Below are 20854 nucleotides of genomic sequence, written 5' to 3' on the forward strand. Positions count from 1 at the left end.
AACAGGTATCCAACACAATCCCCTAATTTCACCTTCATTGCTCATGAATTCACAGAACTATGGCAAGGAAGGACACCACCTTGTTAACACGGAACAGTACAGCACAGGAACAGGTCCTTTGGCCAACAATGTTTGTGCCAACCGTAATTCCAATCCAAACTAATCCCATCTGCCTGCACATGATCGATACCTCTTCATTCCTTCCCTGTTCATACCCCTGTCTGTTTCTTAAATGTTGCTTTGTATCTGCCGCTACCACCTCCCCTGGCAGAACATTCCAGGCACCCACCACTCTCTGTGTAAAAAATCTTGCCTCCTAAATCTCCTTTAAACTTTCCCCCTCTCACCTTAAAGCTATGCCCTCTAGTATTTGACATTTCTACCCTGGGACAAAAGACTCTAACTATCGATTCTATCAATGTCTCTCATAATTTTATAAACTTCGATCAGGGCTCCCCTCAGCCTCCAACGCTCCAGGGAAAACAATCCAAGTTTGTCCAACTTCTTCTTGTGGCTAACACTCCCCAATCCAGGCAGCATCCTGGTGAACCTCTTCTGCACCTTCTCCAAAGCCTCCACATCCTTCCTGTAACGCAGTGACCAGAACTCCACACAGTATTCCAAATGTGGCCTAACCAAAGTTTTATACAGCTGGGACATGACTTCCTGATGAAAGAAGGCGAGTATTCCGAAGAAGGCAAGTATTCTGTATGCCTTCTTTACCACTCAATCTACTTGTGTTGGGATCAATTGACCTTCTCAACACGAGGAACCGTGTCTAGTCCCATTGTTCCTGATCTATTTACCAAGCTGTTCATCATCTTATCGTATTTGACCCTCATCTGGTTATGGTATCGAAATGTTTACTGTTCCGACTGGATGGACTCTCCATTACCTCTGGAAGTGAAGGATGTTTGGGCTGCACAAGTGCGTTAGATCTCACCAGGCTCTATCTTCATGTCTCGGGAGGTGTTGCGCCTTTCACTGTGTTGCCAGCACTGGGCTATTGATGCCCCATGACATCAGCATTGTAGCCGATATCCAATTGTGATCTCACTGCCTCTGCCCCTACAGTCTCCATCTTCCCCTCCCCCATCTCTGCCCTTCAACCACCCACCCGGGTCATTCTCTCTTCTCTCCTCTCCCATCAGGTAGAAGATACCACCAGGCTCAAGGACAGCTTCTACCCCACTGTGATAAGACTATTGAACGGTTCCCTTATTCTATGAGATGGACTATGAGCTCACGATCTACCTTGTTGTGACCTTGCACCTTATTTCACTGCACTTTCTCTGTAGCTGTGACACTTTACTCTGTACTGCTACTGTTTTTACCTGTACTACATCAATGCACTCTGTACTAACTCAATGTAACTGCACTGTGTAATGAATTGACCTGTACGATCGGTTTGCAAGACAAGTTTTTCACTGTACCTCGGTACAAGTGACAATAATAAACCAATACCAATACCAGTAAAAGGAATGGGCCATCAAGATATGAACCATTACTGTTTAAAACATAGAACATAGAACAGTATAGCACAGGAAAAGGCCACAACGTCTGTGCCGACCGTGATGCCAAATGTAACTAGTCCCATCTGTCTGAACATGATCCCCATCCCTCCACTCCTACTATGTTCATCTGCCTGTCTCAATGCCTCTAAAGCACCACCATCATATCTGCTTCCACCACCACCCTGGCAGCCCGTTCCAGGCACCCACCACTCTCTGTGTAAAAAACTTTCCCCGCACATCCCCTTTAAACTTTCCCCCTCTTGCCTTAAAGCTATGCCCTCTTGTATTTAACATTTTTAACGCCAGAGAAAGATTTTGACTGTCTACCCTATCTAAGCCTTTGATAAATTTTATAAACTTCTCTCAGGTCTCCCCTCAGCCTCTGCCGCTTCAGAGAAAACGACCCAAGTTTGTCCAAACTCTCCTTATAGCTCATACCCTCTAATCCAGGCAGCATCCTGGTGAACCTCTTCTGCACCCTCTCCAAAGCTGCAGAGAGTTGTGGACACAGCTCAGCACATCACGGAAACCAGCCTCCCCTCCATGGACTCTGTCTACAATCTCACTGCTTCGGTAAAGCTGCCAGCATAATCAAAGACCCCAAACGCCCTGGACATTCTCTCTTCTCCCCTCTCCCACTGGGCAGAAGAACAAAGCCTGAAAGCATGTACTACCAGGCTCAAGGACAGCTTCTACCCTGCTGTTATAGGACTGTTGGACAGTTCCCTAGTACGATAAGATGGACTCTTGACCTCACAATCTACCTCGTCATGGCCCTTGCACCTTATTGTCTGCCTGCACTGCACTTTCTCTGTAACTGTAACACTTTATTCTGCATTCTGTTATTGTTTTCACTTGTACTACCTCAATGCACTGTGTAATGAATTGATCTGTATGAATGGTATGCAAGACAAGTTTTTCACTGTACCTCGGTACATGGCAATAATAAACTAGTTTACCAATTTAATGGGGCAATCAGAACTGCACACAACACTCCAAGCACAGCTTTAACCAAACCTTCATACAACTGCAACATGTTTTTCTGACTCCTTGTACTCAATGCTCCCACCGATGAAGGCAAGCATGTCATATGCCTTCTTTACCACCTGACTTGTGTGCCAGTCTCAGGGAGCTGTGGACTTGGGCAGCAAGATCCCTCTGAACATCAGTGCTCTTAAGGGTCCTGCCATTTACTACGTCCATCCTCCTTACATTTGACCTCCCAAAGTGCAACACCTCACATTTGTCTGGATAATCTGCCATTTCCCTGGCCATATCTGCGACTGATCGATATCCTGCTGTATCCTTTGATGACCTTAACTATCCACAACTTCACCAATTTTTGTGTCCAGGTCATTAGTATATATCACAAACAACAGAGGTCCCAGCACTGATCCCTGCAGACCTGGTCACAGACCTCCAGTCAGAGAAACACCCCTCCAATTCCACGACAATAAATGAATCTGAATCTGAAGCAACACTCTAATCACTGGAGGAATTCAACGGGTCAGGCAGCATCTATGGAGGAAAATGGACAGTCAACGTATCGGGTTGCGACACTTCATCTGGACTGATATGTCCATTTCTCTCCAGCATTGTGTGTGTGTTGCTTTAGATTTCCAGCATCTGCAGTCTCTTGTGTCTGTAATCTGAATTTGAGGAGGACACGCAAAGGATCCCTAGTGTTACGGACTAGGTTACTATTGGTGAATGTCCCTTTAAGATAGAGCATAGTGGTGTGTGTGTGTGTGTGTGTGTGGGTGTGTGTGTGGGTGTGTGTGGCGTGCTTACGTCAACAGAAGATAAAGGACGTTGTTGAAGAAGTCAGTCGAAGTCAGTCAGAGAGAGAGAAAAGGGAGAGAGACACCAGCCTGCCAGTTTCTCTATCGATGGATGAGAAACAATCACTGTGTCTGTCACTGAAATCCATGTATGGAAATTGGGAGTAATCCGGTGGAGTTCACTTTGTTGCTGACCTGTAGAAGGAAATAGGTATTTGTGTGGACGGCCACGATTCAGATGCTTTTCAGGGTGAGGAAGTCACTACCGAGTAAACACTGAGGTGTCGTTTGGGTTCCATCGTGGAACATTTGGATTTCGTAATTACTCTCTCTATGTTCTCTCTACATCTACGTCTTATCTTCAGACAACGGTGGTTGTTGAAGAAGCCTTTGCTCATGTTTCACCTTATGGCTTGCTGAACGGAACTTTAATAACCATTCCTGGACTTGGAGTTTGGGACTTTGCCACACATACACAACGAGTTTAGTTTTGGGGTTAATGTTCAAGGTTTAACATTTTTACTTCTAACATTCTAACATTCTAACATTTTTCTTGTTATCGTAAGTAGCTATTAATAAAGTAGTTTTTAACACTGAATCATGACAGTGTGTTTCTTTTGTTGCTGGTTCGTAACACTAGAGAGGTTGCAATTGTGACCCTTTTCATGAAAAAAACAAATGTAATTGTGATAACTTGAGAGGCCTCCCTGCTCTCTCCCAGAAGGAAAATCGTCACCTCAATGACCTTCTCCCAGAGGCTGAAGAGTTGCTCTCCAAATCCCTGTTTGGATTCCATCCAGGTCCAATGGGCTGGATCTTCACTGTGCAAAAACTCAGAGAGATAAAGGAGCAGAATCAGCCACTCTACCTGGCCTTCTTTGACCCTACAAAAGCTCTTGGTTCCGTCGATCAAGAGGAACTCTGGACTATCCGTCAAATGTGACTGCCCTCAGTAATTTCATCCTGTCTGTGTGACATGACAGTACGCAAGATGTGAAATTAAGAGTGTAAGTAGTTAAAATACAGAGGCAGGAGAAGACCATTCAGCCCATTGTCTTCCATCATTCAATAACATTGTGACTGATCTTTCACCTCAGCCTCACCTTCCTTACTTATCAAGAGTCCAGCACTGGGAGCCCTACGTGTTGTTGTTTATCTCCCTCCAGCAGCCGTCTCCACCTTCACCCTCTCGAACCCCCCCCCCCCAAATCCTGGCTCCATCTGCCTTCACCTTTCACTCACCTGTCTCCCAATTCGTTAAGGTCCCTCACCATCCGAGACATGCCCTCTCCTCTGTACTACCATTGGGGAGGAGGTACAGGAGCCTGAAGACCCACTCTCAACAATTCAGGAACAGCTTCTTCCCCTCCGCCGTCAGATTCTGAACAGCCCATGAACCCATGAACACTACCTCCTTATTCCTTTTTTGTTGCACTATTTATTTATTTTTGTAATTTATAGACTTTGGATCTAATGATCATAATTCCATTAGTTTTAAGATAATAATGGAGAAGGATAGGACTGGTCCTTGGATTGAGGTTCTAAATTGGAGTCAGGCCAATTTTGGTGGCATCAGAAGGTATCTGGTAGGTGTGGATTGGGATAGGTAGTTTTTTGGCAAAGAGATGCTTGGTAGGTGGGAGGCTTTCAAAAGTGAAATATTGAGAGTACAGAGTCTGTATGTTCCTGTTGGAATAAAAGGCGAGGCTAACTGGTTTAAAGAACCTTGGTTATCGAGGGATATTGAGGCCCTGGTAAAGAAAATGAAGGAGGCGCATATCAGGTACAGGCAGTTGGGATCAAATGAGGCGCTTGAGGAGTATAAAAATGCAAGAAAACACTTAAGAGAGAAATCAGGAGGGCAAAAAGAGGACATGAGGTTGCTCTGGCAGACAAGATGAAAGAGAATCCCAAGGGTTTCTATAGCTATATTCAGAGCAAAATTGGTCCTCTTGAAGATCAGCATGGTCATCTATGCATGGAGCTGAAAGAGATGGGGAGATCTTAATTGAATTTTTTGCATCTGTATTTACTCTGGAGACAGACACAGAGACTATATAACCAAGGCAAAAGAGTACTGAGGCCATGGACCGTATCTGGATTACGGAAGAAGAGGTGCTGGCTGTCTTGAAGCAAATGAAGGTGGATAAATCCCCAGGGCCTGATGAGGTGTCCCCTTGGACCTTGTGGGAGGCTAGTGAAGAAATTGCTGGGGCCCTGGCAGAGATATTTAAAACTTCTTTAGCCACAGGTGAGGTGCCGGAGGACTGGAGGATAGCTAATGTTGTTCAAGAAAGGCTCTAAGAATAAGCTGGGAAATTATAGGCCGGTGAGCTTGATATCAGTCGCGGGAAAATTATTGGAAGGTATTCTAAGTGACAGGATATATAAGTGTTTGGATAGACAAGGCCTGATTAGGGATAGTCAACATGGCTTTGTGTATGGCAGGTCATGTCTAACCAATCTGATAGAGTTTTTCGAGGAGGTTACCAGGAAGGTTGATCAAGGGAAGGCGGTGAACATCGTCTACATGGACTTTAGCACGGCCTTTGACAAAGTCCCACATGGGAGGCTGGTCCAGAAGGTTAAGTCACTTAGCATTCAGGATGAAGTAGCCAATTGAATTCAACATTGGCTGATTGGGAGAAGCCAGAGAGTGGTAGTAGACAGTTGTCTCTCTGACTGGAGGCCTGTGACTAGTGGTGTGCCACAGGGATCGGTGCTGGGCCTGTTGTTGCTTATCATCTATATTAATGATTTAGATGGTAGTGTGGTAAACTGGATCAGCAAATTTGCAGATGTCACCAAGATTGGGGGCGTGGTGAACAGCGAGGAAGGCTATCAAAGCTTGCAGCATGATCTTGACCAGCTGGGAAAATGGGCTGAAAATGGCAGATGGAATTTACTGCAGACAAGTGTGAGGTGATGCACTTTGGGAGGACAAACCAGGGTAAGACTTGCATAGTGAATGGTAGGGCACTGAGGTGTGTGGTAGAACAAAGGGACCTGGGAATACAGATCCATAATTCCTTGAAAGTGGCATCACAGGTAGATAGGGTCGTAAAGAGAGCTTTTGGCACTTTGGCCTTCATAAATCAGGGCATTGAGTACAGGAGTTGATATGTTATGTTGAAGTTGTACAAGACGTTGGTGAGGCCGGATTGTGTGCAGTTCTGGTCACCTACCTACAGGAAAAATATCAATGAGCTTGAAAGAGTGCAGAGAAAATTTACACGGATGTTGCTGGGATTTGAGGACCTGAGTTATAAGGAGAGGTTGAATAGATTAGGATTTTATTCCCTGGAGCGCAGGAGAATGAGGGGAGATCTTATAGAGGTATACAAAATGATGAGGGGTATAGATAGGGTGAATGCATGCAGGCTTTTTCCCCTCAGGTTGGGTGAGACTAGAACTAGAGGTCATAGGTTTAGGGTGAAAGGTGAAATATTTAAGGCGAATCTGAGGGGGAACTTCTTCACTCAGAGGGAGGTGCGAGTGTGGAACGAGCTGCCAGCGGAGGTGGTGGATGTGGGTTCAAATGTAACACCTAAGAGAAGTTTGGATGGGTACATGGATGGGAGAGGTATGGAGCTATGGTCCGGGTGCAGGTAGATGGGACTGAGCAGAAGATCAGGTTGGCATGGACTAGATGGGCCGAAGGGCCTGTTTCTGTGCTGTAGTGCTCTATGACTGTCTTTGCCTTTGCACTGTACGGCTGCCACAAAACAACAAATTTCACATCATATGTTGGTGATAATAAACCTGACTCTGATTCTGATTCCCTACCTGGCTCTATCTGTCCATCATCCTTCACCCCTCCTCCCTCCACCAATCACCTCTGGTCCCTGTCTCACCCCTCTACCTCTCCACTTTATACCGGCCATCTCCCATCTCCACTCTCAGTCCTGAGGCAGGGTTTCAACCCGAAACGTCAACAATTCTTCTCCCCCCACAGATGCTGCTCGGCCCACTGAGTTCCTCCAGCAGGTCATTTGTTGCTCTGGATTCCAGCATCTGCATTCTCTTGTGTCTCTGACTGATCTTCATTGTTGAGGAAATTTCATCTTATCTCTGTCAATAGCTGATCCTTTATTTTGATACCATGACTCATGGTTGCAGACATCCCAACCAAGGGAACCACCTTCCCAGCAACTCCTGTGTCAAGCCCTGTAAGACTTTGTGTGTTCTAATGAGAAAGTACTCATCTAAACTCCAGAGACTATAGGCCTGGTTTTCATAACCTCCAGGAAGCAATCGTTTCACTTCTTTCACTCTATGTCCCTTTAATCCTTACCTCACTCGTAGCCACACTTCCCGTATCTCTTCACTGACCAATTCTACATCCTGTATCAACGCCTCTACTTCCTCAGAAGGCTAAAGAAATTTGGCATGTTCCCGATGACCCTCACCAATTTTTACAGATGCACCATAAAAAACATCCTATCCGGATGCATCACGGCTCTGCAGAGAGTTGTGGACACAGCTCAGTCCATCATGAAAACCAGCCTCCCGTCCATGGACTCTGTCTACACTTTCTGCTGCCTCAGTAAAGCAGCCAACATAATCAAAGACCCTTCCCACCCCGGATATTCTCTCTTCTCCCCCCTCCCATTGGGCAGAAGATACAAAAGCGTGAGAACACGTACCACCAGGCACAAGGACAGCTTCTATCTGCTGTTGTAAGAGTCTTGAATGAATCTTTTATATTATAAAGATGAACTTTTGATCTCTTAATCTACCTCATCATTGTCCTTGCACTTTATTTGTCCGCCTGCACTGCGCTTTCTCTTTCACTGTAACACTATATTCTGCATTCTGCTTTTGTTTCCTCTTGTACTACCTCGATGTACTTATGTATGGAATGATCTGTCTGGATGGCACACAAACAATAGTCTTTCACTGTATCTCAGTACAAGAACAATTATAAACCAATTACCCTGCCCTTGAACACTCAAAATGGAGGAGGAGTATTTGGAATGGGATTGTCAGTTGTCAGGAGCATTCAGCAGCCCAGTATAAAGGTGCAGAAGGAACCCCCAAACCCTCAAATTACCCACCCCCTTGCCCCATCAGAAGTACTTGCTGCCCCTCCTGTAGCAAAGTCTGTGGGTCCCATTTTGGCCTCATCAGGATCCTCCGAATCCGGAGAACTGAAGTCACCCTCGACCAAGGATGTTGCTGGTTCTGGTGGGCTTGTGTTATAAGGAGAAACTGGATAGGCTGGGAGTGTTTTCCCTGGAGCATAGGAGACTGAGGGGTGACCCTATAGAGGTTTATAAAATCATGAGGGGCATTGATAAAGTCGATGGTCACGGTCTTCTTCCCAGGGTAGGGGAGTCTAAAACGAGGGCGTAGGTTTAGCGTGAGATGGGAAAGATTTAAAGGAGATCTGAAGGGTAAGTTTTTCATACAGAGGGATGTGGGTATGTGGAACAAGCAGCCAGAGGAGGTGGTAGAGGCAGGTACAATTACAATGTTGAAAGACATTTGGACAGGTTCATGGACAGGAAAGGTTTAAATGGATATGGGCCAAACGCAAGCAAATGGGACTGGTTTACATAGGCATCTTGGTCAGCATGGATGAGTTGGACCGAAGGGCCTGCTTCTGTGCTGCATGACTCTGTGAATCTATAATGTGCATGAAAACACTGATAATTATAAAACTATGATCATCTACTGTACAAATTTTCAGAAATCCCTATGGCTTGGCATTTGACGAACCTGCACTCCCTTTAAACTCACTGCGACCCCATTTTCCACACGCCTTTCAAACTCACCGTGGCCTTCTTCCCATTCCACCCATTAAATTCTCCGGATTCAATGGAAAGAAATTGTTATAATACTGCATAACATCCGAAAATAAAGTGAAACGAACATGCTCTGTAACCATAACACTATATTCTACATTGTTCTTCCCTTTGTACTACCTCAAAGGTGCTAAGGTATGGAATGATCTGTCTGGATGGCACACAAACAAAGCTTTTCACTGTATCTTGGTATGGGTGACAACAATAAATCAATTCCAATTCTATTGGGATATTATTCAAAGTAATATCCCATAGTTCAGAACATCTGTGAAGGATTATTAGAGTTTTACTGCACGTCATTCACTTTTTACCTCAGCATTGATGTGTCCCTTGACTTTTACATGTGGAAACTCAGGTATTCGGGGTTTCCTGCGCTCCTTCATAGGTTTGTAGTCATCCAGGTAGGTGGTGGGGTACAGTTCTCTGACATCATCCTAATCAGAAACAAATCTACAATTTATTTGTGACCTGCAGTCGTCTGCAATTATGTTCTCCACAAGGTTCATTGGGGCAAGATTAAGTGGTGCATTGGATCTGCATCTTTAGTATGTGGAAGGGTAGGAGATTTAATTGTGTTCAAGGTCATAGAGGGTTTAGTTGGGGCAGTGGTTCCTAGCCTAGGGTTCTTGATTGGTAAAGGGGTTAAAGGTTGCAGGAAGAAGACGGGAGAATGGGGTTGAAAAAAAATCAGCCATGATAGAATGGCGGAGCAGACTCAATGGGCCAAATGGCCTAGTTCTGCTCCTATGTCTTATGGTCTGATGCAACCCAATTGTGGTGTGTGTGTGTGTGTGTGTGTGTGTGTGTGTGTGTTTCCGTGTGTGTGTGTGTGTGTGTGTGTTTCCGTGTGTGTGTGTGTGTGTGTGTGTGTGTGTGTGTGTGTGTGTGTGTGTGTGTAGTAAATATGAGACTTTTTGGGATCATTTATTTAGCAAGTTCATAAATGAAGTAAAACTAAATAAAAAAATGCTCTTGGCTGCTTGTTGCCCCAACCCCAACTTCTTAAAGGAACAACTTGTGATGTGGAGACACACGAGACTGCAGACGCTGGAATCCAGAGCGAAAAACAAACTGCTGGAGGAACTCAGCGGGTCAGGCAGCGTCTGTGGAGGGAAATGGATAGTCGATGTTCCTGGCTGAGATCCTTCACCTGGACTGATGTCACACCTGGTAACGTCATTAGGTGTTTACAGTGGGCTGTGCACTTCACTGAGTACAAACGAGTGGAGTTTCAGGAGTGGTGGGAATCACTGTGTCACTCAGCCCAACTACTTGGGGCCAACATTTCTTCTCCAGATGGCTCCTGTTTCCGGTGGTGAGAGGGAGCAGGTTTAAACAGACCGGCAGAAGTACCAAGGGTAAGAGCTCAACACGAGCTCCCAGTTGCCAGCCACTTCAATTCCCCTTCCCATTCCCACACCGACCTGCCCATCCTCAGCTTCCTCCACTTCGAGGGTGAGGCACAACACGGACTAGGGGAGCAACATACTCCACCTGGGAAATCTACAACCCAATGGCATGAACATTGAACTTTCCAAGTTCAGAACAGTCTCACCTCCAGTGGGTCTCCCTCCCCCCACCTCCCCCCCCCCCCCCCCCCCCCCCCCCCATCGCCCCTGATGCTCCGTCTGATCCTCCTCTGGTCCATTTTTGTCCCGTTTCCCACCCCACCTTCAACCTCCCCCCCCTCCCCTCCTGGTTCCGTCCACCTACCATCCACACATTTCACCCACCACCTCTCCCCCCACCCCTCCCCTATCTGGTACCAGATCCATCTGCCATACCCCCCTCCCCTAATGGTTCCCATCCTCACCTCCTTCACTTCTCAGAGTCCAGCACTGGGAGCCCTTTGCGTTCCTGCTTATCTCCCTCCGGCAGCCGTCTCCGACCTTCACCCTCCCCTCCCCACACCTCGCTCCATTTTGTCTGCCTCCATCTGTCATCCACCTGCCTCTGTCTCCCAATTCCACTCTCCTGGCTCGATCTGCCCGTCATCGTTCACCCCTCCTCTGTCCACCGATCACCCACTGGCCCCTGTCTCACCACTCCCCCTCTACACCTTATCCCGGCCATCTCCCCTCTCCACTCTCAGTCCTGATGCAGAGTTTCAACCAGAAACGTCGACAATTCCTTCCCCCCCCCCCCCACACAGATGCTGCTCGGTCCCCTGAGTTCCTCCAGCAGATTGTGTGTTGCTCCAGATTCCGGCATCTGCAGTCTCTGGTGTCTATAAGTTGGGATATGGAATACACTACCCGTTGAGACGGATCCAACAAATGGGAACTGGATAAATACTTTGAAGGGGAAACGTTTGCAGGACTATGGGGAAGATGCAGGGGAGTGGGACTAAGCAGAGACTCTTTGAATAATGCCACAGAAGGCTGAATGGATTGCAGTCTTGCCTCCGAGTCAGAAGGTGGGGGTTCAAATCCCACTGTAAATATTGTCTAGGTTAGCGAGGGAGGGCCCTGTGGTCAGAATTGTTGTCTTGCGGACAAAAATAAGGTTCCACTTGCTACTTGGATGGATGTGAAAGTTCCCACTGCACCATTTAAGTCAAGTTTATTGTCATGTGAGGTACAGGTACAATGAAAACTAGGTACATAGGAACAGAAAACATGCAGAATATAAATTAAATAGAAATTACATAAGACAGTGAAGAGATACAGATAAAAGTCTATGCAAAAACAAGACAGTGCAATAAAAAAAGACACAGAGACAGTTAAAAGGCCTGGACAGAGTAGATGTGGCGAAGTTGTTCCCCATGGTAGGGGAGTCTAGTACAAGAGGGCACGACTTCAGGATTGAAGGGCGCCCATTCAGAACAGGGATGCGGAGAAATTTCTTTAGCCAGAGGGTGGTGAATCTGTGGAATGTGTTGCCACGGACGGCCGTGGAGGCAAAGTCATTGGGTGTATTTAAGACAGAGATTGATAGGTATCTGAGTAGCCAGGGCATCAAAGGTTATGGTGAGAAGGTGGGGGAGTGGGTCTAAATGGGAGAATGGATCAGCTCATGATAGAATGGCAGAGCAGACTCAATGGGCCGAATGGCCGACTTCTGCTCCTTTGTCTTACGGTCTTATGGACAGTCCATGGCAGTGCAAGAGGTGGTCCGTAGTGTTCATTGCTGAGGTAGGGTTAGGGTTGTGCAGGTTGGTTCAAGAACCTAATGGTTGCTGTTCCTGAACCTGGTGGTGTGGGACTTCAGGCTTCTGTACCTCCGGCCCGACGGTAGCAGCGAGAAGAGGGCAAGACGAGAAGGAGAAATAAGACACTGCAGATGCTGGGATCTGAAGCAATGAACAAGGAGGAGGATTGGCTTTCTGAGTTACAGTGCTCCCTGCCGTCAAACCTGTGTCATGACAACAGGGGAGTCCGCACGCAGCAATGCAACTGGTGTCACAAACCAGCAACAAAAGAAACACACTGAGCATGATTCAGTGTTAAAAACTATTTTATTAATCACTACTTATGATAATATGTAAAATAAAAGTAAAAATGTTAGTATGTTAGAATTCAAGAATGTTAAACCTCGAACGTTAACCCCAAAACTAAACTCTTCGTGTGTGTGTGTGACAAAGTCCAAAACTCCCAGTTCCTGAATGGTTCTTAAAGTTCAGTTCCGCAAGCCATAAGGTGAAACATGAGCAAGGGCTTCTTCAACAACCACCGTTGTCTGAAGATAAGATGTAGATGTAGAAAAACATAGAGAGAGTACATACGAAATCCAAATGTTCCAGGATGGAACCCAAACGACACTTCAGTGTTTACTCGGTAGTGACTTCCTCACCCCGAAAAGCATCCGAACCGTGGTCGTCCACACACAAATACCTGTTTCCTTCTACAGGTCAGCAACAAAGTGAACTCCACCGGATTACTTCCAACTTCCATACATGGATTTCAGTGGCAAACACAGTTATTGTTTCTCATCCATCGATAGAGAAAACAAGCAGGCTGGTGTCTCTCTCCCTTCTCTCTCTCTCTTTCTTCCTCTTCTGACCTCTTCAACAACGTCATTACGTCCTTTATCTTCTATTGACGTAAGCACGCCCCACACACACATACACACACACTCTCTATCTTAAAGGGACTTTCACTGAGTCCGTAACACCTCCCACCTAAAAAAAAAATTTTCCCAAGAAAATTTTAACCGCGCATAGTTAATAATGTTAATAATTATCATGCTACACAACTACAGACTATCAGATTAGTACAGATACATGTTTCCCATTTAACATCGGGAAAGACAATCAGCAATCACATTATCTTTGCCTTTAATGTGAGTTATCATGAGATCAAACTCTTGCAAAATTAAACTCCAGTTTAACAGCCTTCTGTTCTTGTTTTTGATTCGGCTCAGAAACACCAATGGGTTATGATCTGTATACACAGTCAATGGTTTCTGAGCGGTGCAAACATATACACTGAAATGTTGCAAGGCTAAAACAAGCGACAGTAATTCTTTCTCTATGGTGGAATAATTCTTTTGATGCTCATTAAATTTCTTTGAAAAGTAAGCTACAGGATGGTCAATATCATCAAGGTCACCCTTCTGCAACAACACAGCTCCTGCAGCTTCATCACTGGCATCTACTGCTAATGAAAATGGCTTTTCAAAGTCAGGTGTTCTGAGCACAGGATGGTAGCATAAAATGGCTTTCAGCTTCTCAAATGCTTCTTGACAAGAATCTGTCCAAACAAACTTTACTCCCTTCTTCAGAAGATTAGTTAGGGGAAGAGCAATATCAGCAAAATTTTTACAAAATTTTCGATAATATCCAACCATTCCCAAAAATCTTCTAACAGTCCTCGTACCTGTGGGAATAGGGAACTCAGATATTGCTTGAACTTTTGCCTGAACAGGAGCTTGCTTGCCTTGACCTACAACATAACCAAGATACGTCACAGTGGCATGGCCAAATTCACTTTTAGCCAAGTTAACTGTAAGGTTAGCCTTGGAAAGTCTTTCAAACAACCTTTCTAACGCAGAGATGTGATCTTCCCAAGTATCATTCCCAGTCACTAAGTCGTCAATGTAGGCATCTGTATGTTTTAACCCATGAATCACTGAATTAATCATTCTTTGAAATGTTGCCGGAGCATTTTTCATTCCAAATGGCAAAACATTGTATTCATACAATCCAGAAGGGGTTACAAAGGCTGAAATTTCCCTTCCTCTATCTGTTAATGGAACACACCAGTACCCTTTTAATAGGTCAATCTTTGTAAGAAATTTTTGCCTTTCCCACTCTGTCTATGCAATCATCCACCCTAGGAATAGGGTAAGCATCTGACTTTGTTACAGCATTCACTTTCCTGTAATCTGTGCAAAATCTAACAGTTCCATCAGGTTTAGGTACAATAACACAGGGCGAACTCCAATTTGAAGTAGAATGTCTAATAATATCATTTTCCAACATGTACTTTAGTTCCTGATCAACAAGTTTACTTTTTTCCACATTCATTCGATATGGGTGTTGTTTGATTGGTTTTGCATCCCCAACATCAACATCATGGGTAATTATCGATGTTCTGTTTGGAACATCTGGGAACAGATTTTTAAATTTTAAAATTAATTCTCTCATCTGTTGTTTTTGTGAAACTTGTAAATGGTCCAACTTCGTTTCAAGGTTCTCCAGGATATTTTGGTTTTTTAGTTTCGATGGAACAATATTTGGTCTAAATTGGCCTTCCTCAACATCAACATCAGGCATTCTAGAAACAACCTTTTCACCATCCACCAAGGCCACAACTGAATCCTTCTCATAATAAGGTTTTAGCATGTTTACATGACAGAGTTGTGTTTTCTTGCGTCTATCTGGTGTTTTGATTATATATGTTAGATCAGTCACTCGAGATTCAATAACATAGGGTCCAGAAAAGCGAGCTTGCAAGGGATTATTTTGGCTAGGGAAAAATACCAACACCTTTTGCCCCACTGCGAATGTCCTAGGCCGAGCACGTCTATCAAAATATGTCTTCATTCTTATCTGGCTTGTTTTCAGATTCTCTCTCGCTAGCTGGCAGACTCTCTCCAACCGAGTTTTAAATTTTTGGACATAGTCCAACAGACTCAAATGAACTTCCTCATTAACCCATTGCTCTCTTAACAACTCCAAAGGTCCTCTCACCCTATGTCCAAACACAAGCTCAAACGGACTAAATCCGATTGACTCCTGGATTGATTCTCTAACGGCAAACAAAAGTAAATGGATACCTTCGTCCCAATCCTTGGTGTTTTCAAAGCAATAAGTCTTCAGCATATTTTTGAGAGTAGAATGAAATCTCTCCAGAGCTCCTTGAGATTCTGGGTGATATGCAGATGATACAATCTGCTTTGCTCCCAGCTCATAGACTATTTGTTGAAAAATTTTTGACATAAAATTACTACCTTGATCAGATTGGATTTCTTTTGGCAAACCAAACAAGGTAAAAAATTTTACAAGAGCCTTTGACACCGTCTTGGCCTTAATATTTCTAAGGGGTATTGCCTCTGGAAATCTAGAAGTGGCACACATGATGGTTAACAAATACTGATTTCCAGTCTTAGACTTTGGTAAGGGGCCAACACAGTCCACAATCACCTTCGAAAAGGGTTCACCAAAAGCAGGAATTGGCTTCAAAGGAGCCACAGGGGGTTTTTGATTTGGTTTACCTACCATCTGACATGTGTGGCAGGTTCGACAAAACATCACCACATCTTTTCTCAAACCAGGCCAATAGAATTGTTTCAAGATCTTCCCTACAGTTTTATTCACACCAAAATGACCACCCAAAGGCATACTATGGGCCAGGTTTAAAATCTCATCCCTATAAACTTTTGGAACAACAACCTGATGAATAACTTCCCATTCCTCAGTAACAGGAACATGAGGAGGTCTCCATTTCCTCATTAACACTCCATTTTTGACATAGTATCCAGTTGGCACTTTTTCAATCTCCTCACATGAGAGAGCTTTTTCTTTCAATTCTGTCAACTCAGGGTCCTTTGTCTGTTCCACCATAAAATCCTTCCTTGACAAAGACAAATCTTTAAATTCAGGCTCACTATAAGGATGTTGATCCTCCAGTGAAGACAGAAAAGTCTCAGATAAGGCATCAAAATTTTCTTCCTGTTTAGGACTGTCACAAGGAACCACATCAGACTGCACCGGACTGTCTTTCTTGGCTAATTCTTTAGCTCTAGCTCGAGTCACTGCACATGATGGGTAAACATCTGAATCATCCTCAGACTCATCAATCCTTGGTTTGGTTGTTAACCGTACCACAGGATCACTTTCTCCATTTGCAAGGTCATTTCCCAATAACAAAGAAACTCCTTCCACTGGCAAACTAGGTCTTATCCCTATCTCGACTGGTCCTTCTACGAACTTTGACTTTAAAATCACCCTGTGAAAAGGGACAGACATGGTCTCACCTGTAACGCCTCGTATTAGATTTACCTCACCAGTGTCACTTTCTTCACCAAAATTTAAAACACTGTCCAGCAAGAGAGATTGACTAGCCCCAGTATCTCTAAGAATTTTCACTGGCACCTGGGGTGACTCATCATTCAGTGAAACAAAACCCTCTGATACATACGAACGGAATTCTTTTCTCACCTCCTCCAACTTTTCCGCTTTTCCCTCTTGCAAGGACTGGTCTTTAACAGCATCTCCTAAACCTTTTTGATTTTTAATTGCCTGAAAGCAAGCATTGGGCCCAGCTTCCTTCTTTTTCTTCAAAAGGGCACAATTAGATATCACGTGGCCAGGTTTCCTACAGTAATAACAAGTACGCTCAACAGGTTTCTCCAGCCCTGGCTTCTTTTCATCTTTTCCTTTTTGATTACCTCCCAATTTAATCTCTGGTTTACCTGGATTGTCTTTGTAACTCTTTTGAAAGGTTTTAGGTTGTCCCCATTTGGATTTATGGGTTAAAGCATAATCATCTGCCAACCTAGCAGTTTCTTGTAAAGTTTCCACTGCCTTTTCATTTAAATATGTTGTTAATTCAGCTGGAACACATCTTTTAAAGTCTTCCACCAGTATCAATTCTGTCAATTTATCGTAATCCCCATCTACATTTTTAGCCAGGCACCATCGTTCAAAACATATTCTCTTTCCATTGGCAAATTCCATATAAGTCTGATCTGCAGATTTCCTCAAGTCTCTGAATTTTTGTCTATAAGCCTCAGGGACCAATTCATAAGCCTTCAAAATAGCTTGTTTTACCTTGGTATAATCAGCTGCATCCTCAACAGACAAAGCAGAATAAGCTTTTTGAGCTTTACCTTTAATCACACTCTGTACCATAAGAGCCCATCCTTTCCTTGGCCAGTTTGAACTCACAGCAACCTTTTCAAAATGTTGGAAATACTGATCAACCTGATCTTCTTCAAACGGAGGGACTAATCGAACCTCCCTGCTGGCTGAAAAACCATCATCAGAATCAGATTCCGAACTCCTACGCTTCATTTGTAACTCATGCTGCCTCTTTTTCTCCTCGTTATCCAGCTCCATCTGCTTCATTGCTAGATCAGCCTCTATCTTCATCTGAGTTAGCTTTTGTTCGGCCTCTATCTTTAACTGGGTTTGCTCTCGTTCAGCCTCTAATCTCTTTTGTTCGGCATCTAATTTCTTTTGCTCTCGTTCAGCCTCTATCTTTAACTGGGTTTGTTCTCGTTCAGCTTCTATCTTTGCCAGCTGCACCTGTGCCTCAGAAATTGCTATTTCACTGCCAGGAAACTGTTTTAACACTTCCTTCTCAAACACCTTCTTTTCCACATAATGGCCAGCTATCAATCTCTGAATATCTGCCTTTCTCATAGACTGCTTTACTTCTGTAAGGTTTAGCCTGGTAGCAATCTTTATCAAATCATCCTTTTTCGCCACCTCCAATCCCTTTTGGGTTGGTGACTCCAAAAATGCCTTAATATCCATTGCTGCTGGTTTCCACACACACAAGCCAATTAAAAAGAATTTATCAGACCTCCCTCAAAAATCTTTGGATTGAATCCCGAACAAATCTCGTCAATCTGGGGAACGATCCCAGACGACACTCGTTAACCTTGGGAACTATCCCGGACGAGCCCCCAATTTTGTCACAAACCAGCAACAAAAGAAACACACTGAGCATGATTCAGTGTTAAAAACTATTTTATTAATCACTACTTATGATAATATGTAAAATAAAAGTAAAAATGTTAGTATGTTAGAATTCAAGAATGTTAAACCTCGAACGTTAACCCCAAAACTAAACTCTTCGTGTGTGTGTGTGACAAAGTCCAAAACTCCCAGTTCCTGAATGGTTCTTAAAGTTCAGTTCCGCAAGCCATAAGGTGAAACATGAGCAAGGGCTTCTTCAACAACCACCGTTGTCTGAAGATAAGATGTAGATGTAGAAAAACATAGAGAGAGTAAATACGAAATCCAAATGTTCCAGGATGGAACCCAAACGACACTTCAGTGTTTACTCGGTAGTGACTTCCTCACCCCGAAAAGCATCCGAACCGTGGTCGTCCACACACAAATACCTGTTTCCTTCTACAGGTCAGCAACAAAGTGAACTCCACCGGATTACTTCCAACTTCCATACATGGATTTCAGTGGCAAACACAGTTATTGTTTCTCATCCATCGATAGAGAAAACAAGCAGGCTGGTGTCTCTCTCCCTTCTCTCTCTCTCTTTCTTCCTCTTCTGACCTCTTCAACAACGTCATTACGTCCTTTATCTTCTATTGACGTAAGCACGCCCCACACACACATACACACACACTCTCTATCTTAAAGGGACTTTCACTGAGTCCGTAACACTGGTCATGGATGGGGGAAAGGCTCACAGAGGTGATTCAAGGTCATTATTTCACCCAGAGGCTGGAAACGGACACAGATGGTGCATGGTTCCTGAATAGCTGGAGAGGGAATTGGAGAGCTGCTGCTTTGTCCAATTACCAGTTATTTCTTTTTTTGCACTATTTATCTTGTAATTAAACGTAATATTAATGTCTTTGCACTGTACTGCTGCCGCAAAACAACATTTCACAACATATAAGTCAGTGATAATAAACCCGATTCTGATTCTAATACAGAAGGGAAATGTGCCAACATTTATTCCACACATGGGTCAGTCTTGTTCTCCGTCCTATTTACTCTCCCTTACCTTTGGAATCGTCAGATTGTCAGCCTTGGGTCTGATGGGATTCTCTCTGGCCAATCTGGCAGCCACTGACGAAAACTTCTTATAATCGTGCTGATATGTTGACTGTGGTTGCTGATCCTTCATTTAATAAACAAAGACAGTCGATTCATTAATCAAATTAACAGGATCCAATCCAAATATAAAAGAAAGACCTCTCAGTGCCTTCCAGATCGAATGTGGGATTAATCTGTTTAATGCCTCAAGGAGCATTAGAACATTAGATCTTCCAGTCTGAATCTGTTCCAACGTTTTAGAGCATAGAACATAGAACAGTACAGCACAATGCAGGCCCTTTGGCCCACCATATTGTGCTGACCTTTAAACCTCGCCTAAGAGTATCTAACCCCTTCCTCCTGTATATCCCTCTATTTTAAATTCCTCCATATGCCTATCTAGCAATCTCTTGAATTTGACCAACGTACCTGCCTCCAGCACCGCCCCAGGCAGCGCATTCCATGCCCCAACCACTCTCTGGGTAAAAAACCTTCCTCTGATATCTCCCTTGAACTTCCCACCCATTACTTTAAAGCCATGCGCTCTTGTATTGAGCATCGGTGCCCTGGGAAAGAGGCGCTGGCTGTCCACTCTATCTATTCCTCTTAATATTTTGTACACCTCTATCATGTCTCCTCTCATCCTCCTTCTCTCCAAAGAGTAAAGCCCTAGCTCCCTTAGTCTCTCCTCATAATGCATACTCTCTAAACCAGGCTGCATCCTGGTAAATCTCCTCTGCACCCTTTCCAACACTTCCACATCCTTCCTATAATGAGGCGACCAGAACTGGACACAGTACTCTGTGTGGTCTAACCAGTTTTATAGAGCTGCATCATTACCTCGCGGCTCTTAAACTCGATCCCTCGACTTATGAAAGCTAACACCTCATGAGCTTTCTTAACTACCCTATCCACCTGTGAGGCAACTTTACTAAAACTATTTCAACGCTTCCTCACTCTGTCTACACCAGACCATCCTTCCTCTTACTAAAACAAGGCTGACATGTCAACTTCTATTAACCCACATTTGCTCCCTTTCCCTTGTTACCTTTCATATAGTAAAAAAATCCATCAGTCTCAATCTTGAAACCTCCAGTTGACCACATTTGTACATCTGACCCAGCACCAATTGATATTTGCAGAGGAAAGTTCCAGATTTCTGCCACACTGCATGCAGAAGTGTCTCTGAACATCAAACCTGAAATGACTGGCTCTAATTTTAATGATGGTTCTGAATCCCAGACTCCCTAACTAGTGGAAATGTATTCTTCCTATCAGTTCTACTTAATATTGATGAAGCTTAGAACAAACCAACTCTTGATCTTCTAAGTTTCCAGTTTGTGTGTCTTGTCTCTCTGCAATTGTATCTTGTAATTGTAATCGCTCTGTAATCTGTGGAGCCCAGTATTATTCAGGTATATGAACATGGCCATTCCCTTCCAATATGTCAGAGCCATAGAGCAACACAGCATGGATACAGGCCCTTCGGCCCAACCAGTCCATGCCTACCACGGTGCCCACCCACCTAGTCCCAATTTCCTGCGTTCGGCCCATATCCCTCCAAGCCCCGCCCCTCCA

The 20854-nt window shown here is 44.2% G+C and overlaps 1 protein-coding gene across 1 annotated transcript in view; it reads right to left on the reverse strand.

Annotated features, from left to right (window-relative positions):
* The window catches only part of LOC127580023 (uncharacterized), a 399650-nt gene that overhangs the window by 24944 nt on the left and 353852 nt on the right, over positions 1 to 20854 (reverse strand). Inside the window, 3 exon segments of the mRNA XM_052033163.1 lie at positions 9414 to 9536; positions 14131 to 14349; positions 14351 to 18318. Of these exon segments, the coding sequence (XP_051889123.1) occupies positions 9414 to 9536; positions 14131 to 14349; positions 14351 to 18025 (4017 nt within the window). The 5' untranslated portion in view covers positions 18026 to 18318.

This window comes from Pristis pectinata, chromosome 2 (assembly GCF_009764475.1).
Source record: "Pristis pectinata isolate sPriPec2 chromosome 2, sPriPec2.1.pri, whole genome shotgun sequence".
NCBI lineage: Eukaryota > Metazoa > Chordata > Chondrichthyes > Rhinopristiformes > Pristidae > Pristis > Pristis pectinata.